Here is a 4331-nt window from a genome sequence, read left to right on the forward strand (position 1 = left end):
GCGGCGGTAGCGCGACAGTTTCACTTACGTCAAAACAATTTACGATAGCTCTCGGTTTGCTGCGGGAGAGGCTGTGGTCGCCCCGCCGCAGCGCCCGGTCTCCCGCCTCCCCTCCCGCTGAGCCCCGGACACACCGGCGGGTGAGGCGGGGGGGGACTCGGGGGGCGGCCTCTGCTGCGTGGGGCGGCGCTTAGGGCACGGCCGGGGCTGCGGGGTCCCAGCCCCAGGCCTGGGGGGCGGCGGGGGGGACCGGGTCAGTGATAGGCCCGTGGGGCAATATGGATCGGCTCGTCTTTCGTCTCAGCCTGCTGACCCGTTCTTTTATCGCTTTCCAAGATCACCGCGCGTCTAGCAGCTCCCGCTTCGCAAAGCATGGAGGCGGAGCAGATTATGGAGGGACAGCCGCAGGTATGGCAAGAAATGTTTGTACGTGCATCGCGTAAAAGGAGCGCTTCCGCCTTGCTGACCGTGTGTCGTTTTTGGTTTTGTTTTTTTTTTTTACAGGTTCCAGAAAATCCCCATTCTGAATACGGTCTCACGGAAAACGTAGAGGTAACAAAAATTCTGTTGCTGTAAAGTACAGTGGAAGGGGAAAAATGTTGAGTCTTGAGTGGAGCTTCAGCAAATGTATTGTTGCCAAGAAAGTTAGATGGAAACTGAACCAACAGATCCTAGATCCTGGCATAACTGGCTGTTAATTAATACATTTTCTGTTGCGTTGCTTCCATTATAGTAAGTGGTACTGAAGTAAGTAAAGAACCTTTTAACGAGGTGGGGTTTTTTGGAAGTATCCTATGATTGTTAATTATTCTGTTAATTTATTATGGCACAAAAAGCCAGACAGACTTTTATCTTAGGGAGGGGAATAGGAGTTGGTGGCATTTCTGCAAAAGTATGAAAGGGAGGGATTCTTTTCACGTGCATGTCAGTGGAAACGTTGGATCGGAATAATCCAAGCTGTCTTTAATTACTCACGCTGAGAAAGAGTAGACACAATCCATTCTTTCTGCTGTTGGTAACACTGTGGGTTAGAATAATTCTGTGGCATTTATTTAGTCTTCCTCATTGAAGAAATGCCTTCAGTCTCCCTCCAATATAAGCTCCTACCCTATGCAAAGCTTTTGCAGAAACTTTTTTTAAACGTCCTCTGTGACTGATCTCCCTGATAACTGCCTGCCTGGACGCTTCAGCTTCCACTACCGAACTAGAACTCGTTGGATACGTTGGTGCCGTGTTGGTAAATCAGTGTATGTTGCATTGACTATGTTTGGTTTACTGACAGTCGCAGGCTGTCCTTTTTTAACTACAGTTAATGGCGTAAAACAATTCAGCACTTCTTGACCAAAAGGCACGGTCTCAAAGTGCTTGACTTCAAAAGAGTCCCCTCTGTAAGGCTTCACCTGAATTTTTTGTGCTTTTAGCATTTTGTGTTAGAAGTGCATGCATACAGGAACCATCCAATTGGGACCACTCTTGTTGGTAGTTATTCCTGTCTCAGTGGTGTAGAATTTAAATCTGAATGCAATGGCAGAAATAACAACAGCAGAGATTGTGTGTCTTCTGTTTTAAAAAACTTATGACTTCCTAACGTTATTTTCTCAAAATGTAAGAGTTTAACAGAAGGCTTCTCTGGATTAATTTTTGTGCAAGGAAAAATATGCACTTAAATTTTCTTACAAGTTGTAAAGAAGTTATTGCCAGTGAATTGCAGAGCAATACGTACTTTGTTTGCACTCACACTTCAAAGTAGATGTGGCTGCTGTTGCCAATGTTCATTGACCCTTTTTTTTTTTCTTTTTCTACTTCAGAGGATAGTAGAAAATGAGAAAATAAATGCAGAGAAAACATCAAAGCAGAAGGTGGATCTTCAGTCGTTACCCACACGTGCCTACTTGGATCAGACAGTTGTACCTATCTTGCTACAGGGACTTGCTGTTCTTGCAAAAGAGAGGTAAGATGCTTCAATGTTTCTTCTGTTCGTAGGAAAAAAAGTAGGCCTCGAGCTTGGGCAGTGTGTCACCTTTTCAGACCTCACACACCAGACATGGTTTTGCTAATTGTAAAAAAGTCATTATGACAGGTTTATGAACCTATGAATTACTATGACTGACCATGCAGGACGTGTTTCTCGCTTAGGTGCATATGGCGTTGTAAGAGTTATTTGCTGAATTTGTGATCTCCCAATGAGGTATGCTACTGCAAAGGTTCTGGAGGGAAAAATGTTGGGTTTTTTTTTATTAATTTTATCACATACTTGACCTTACAGAAGCAAGGCAAGAAGTTGTTCTAGTTTTGAACAAGATTTTTGTAACATGGAATTATAGAGAATTCTGCTTACCATTTAAAAGAAAGACAGACAATTCAGGCCTGACATGCAGCTTTGTCGGAGATGAAAACACTTGCTAAAGGATGAGGCTGACCCTGCACTGTCAATGCAATAAGAAGCAAACTGATATTTTTTCCTTTAAGTAAAGATTATGCTGTCAAGGTGCCCCAAATCTCTTATCAGTCAATGTAGAAGGGTATTCTTTTTTTACCTTTCTTCACTATGGGAGGAGCTGTTCTTTATGGGGACTCATTACAGGAGTGAAGTTGGAACATTGATAGAAGAGGTTGGGGAACATATAGTGCAAAAAAAAAAAAAAGCTAAGAGTATCAAACTACCAAGGTCAAATTGTCTAATCAGTTGAGTCTATTAAAACTTCAGGGGTGAAAAAGCTGAACGACCAGCTCTGCTGTATAATCTTCTGCTTAAAATGGAACTGGAAAGTAATCCAATGAATGCTATTTTTTTTTTTGCTAAGGAATATAGAGATGTTCAGGGAACAGCCCAGTACATCTGATGACTATGCCTGGAATTCAGTAGAAATTATTATTATTAAACTTACAATGTTCTTGTATTTTTAATATTTTGTGTAATTCCAATTCCCCTTTAGTCTGGTAGAAAATGAGAACATGAGAAAGCAAGAGGAGTGACAAGGTGGTCAGACTTATGGAATGCTGTCTGTATACAGAGTGACTGAATAGATGATATCTAGAAAAGAGAATTCTGTGAGAGAATACATTAGGAATCTGTTAAACCACAAATAACATAGAGATGATGAATTGAGATGGATTTCTTATTATCTCCTCTGGTACAGTAATCAAATTAAGCGAAGCAGGTAGTAAATTCATAATGAACAAAAGGAGGTGATCCTTCACAGGTCACATAATTAAGCTATATAATTTTTTTGTCTCAGGTTGAGCACATTAACATTTTGTTTGGGCTCAAGGGGCAAGTGGTCAAAGTTGTAGAGGAATCCACCCAGGACTGTTAAGAGTGCTAACTCAGAAAGCTGTTACATGCTTGGAAGCCAAAAGGATTGGTCCAGAGAAGTATCTCTGCACACTTCTTCCATTTCTTTTTTTTTTAACGCTCTTTATAGGCATTTTTGCTCACTGCCAGACCTGTGGTCTGACCCACTGTGGAATAAGTAAATTTGTCATTTATTCTGCAGACACAATCCAGATTAGCAGGATTCATGCACTGTAGCTGTAGGAGCGTTTTTGAAAAAACTTGCAAACTAAGGCCAGTGATCAAAAGTGTTTTTTATTGACTACTTGCAAGTTACAGCACTTGTCAAACTTGAAGTTTTTGTTGAAGTTTTGTTGTGTTCATTTCAGTTGGTAGAAACCATAAAAACAGCTCTAATGCACAAAGCTACACAATAACCATTTGAAGAAAACAAAGCAAGAAAGCACTCACAGATTAACTTTTACTTTATACAGCATGAGTTAAAGAAATAGGCAAATGCATGTAACTTCCCATGATGTTCATGCAGTATTTATGCTTACAGACTATACCCTAGGTCTAGGTATGTAACTGTTCTAGCAGTTAGGTAACATTGAACCAACAGTGACTAATACTCCTTATTAAAAACTTTTTCATCAGACATAAACTGGAAGTTTACAGTGTAACTCTAGGTAGCTGGTCATCCCTAAATCAAGGCTTATTAATATTGGGAGGAGTCGTGTTGCTTTTAAGGGAAGGTGATTAGTTCTTCAGCTACCTAATTTCTTAAAAAATAATTGCTTTTGATTTACTTTTTTCTTTACAGACCGCCAAATCCCATTGAATTTCTAGCAGCATATCTTTTAAAAAACAAGTCACAATTTGAGGACCGAAATTAACTCCATAAAAATGAGAACAATTTGGCTGCTAGACTGAAATACCCATTTGCCGCAACTTGTTTTCTGCTGTAAAAATCCTTTGGAACTATGATGTTGTCTTTCTTAATCGCACAATTTGCTTTACCTTCTGAGTTATTTAATAAAGAACACTTTACATTTAA

The 4331-nt window shown here is 40.3% G+C and overlaps 1 protein-coding gene across 2 annotated transcripts; it reads left to right on the forward strand.

Moving 5' to 3' along the window:
- DPY30 (dpy-30 histone methyltransferase complex regulatory subunit) lies at positions 1-4331 on the forward strand. Of its 2 annotated transcripts, none has more exons than XM_054196021.1 (5): positions 1-140; positions 337-408; positions 505-552; positions 1809-1951; positions 4098-4331. In XM_054196021.1, the coding sequence occupies exons 2-5, from the start codon at positions 373-375 to the stop codon at positions 4168-4170; spliced, it is 300 nt and encodes a 99-aa protein (XP_054051996.1). In that variant the 5' UTR covers positions 1-140; positions 337-372; the 3' UTR covers positions 4171-4331. The 2 variants fall into 2 exon arrangements, with proteins under 2 accessions (XP_054051996.1, XP_054051997.1); XM_054196022.1 differs by lacking the exon at positions 4098-4331 and adding an exon at positions 2137-2188.

This window comes from Rissa tridactyla, chromosome 3 (genome assembly GCF_028500815.1).
Source record: "Rissa tridactyla isolate bRisTri1 chromosome 3, bRisTri1.patW.cur.20221130, whole genome shotgun sequence".
Classification (NCBI taxonomy): Eukaryota; Metazoa; Chordata; class Aves; order Charadriiformes; family Laridae; genus Rissa; species Rissa tridactyla.

Excerpts from the sequence above, each read along its gene's own strand:
- DPY30 (XM_054196021.1), top strand. The coding sequence starts at position 373 with ATGGAGGCGGAGCAGATTATGGAGGGACAGCCGCAG. Across the intron at positions 553-1,808 it reads GTCTCACGGAAAACGTAGAG|AGGATAGTAGAAAATGAGAA; the intron begins GTAACAAAAATT and ends TTTCTACTTCAG. Across the intron at positions 1,952-4,097 it reads GCTGTTCTTGCAAAAGAGAG|ACCGCCAAATCCCATTGAAT; the intron begins GTAAGATGCTTC and ends TTTTCTTTACAG.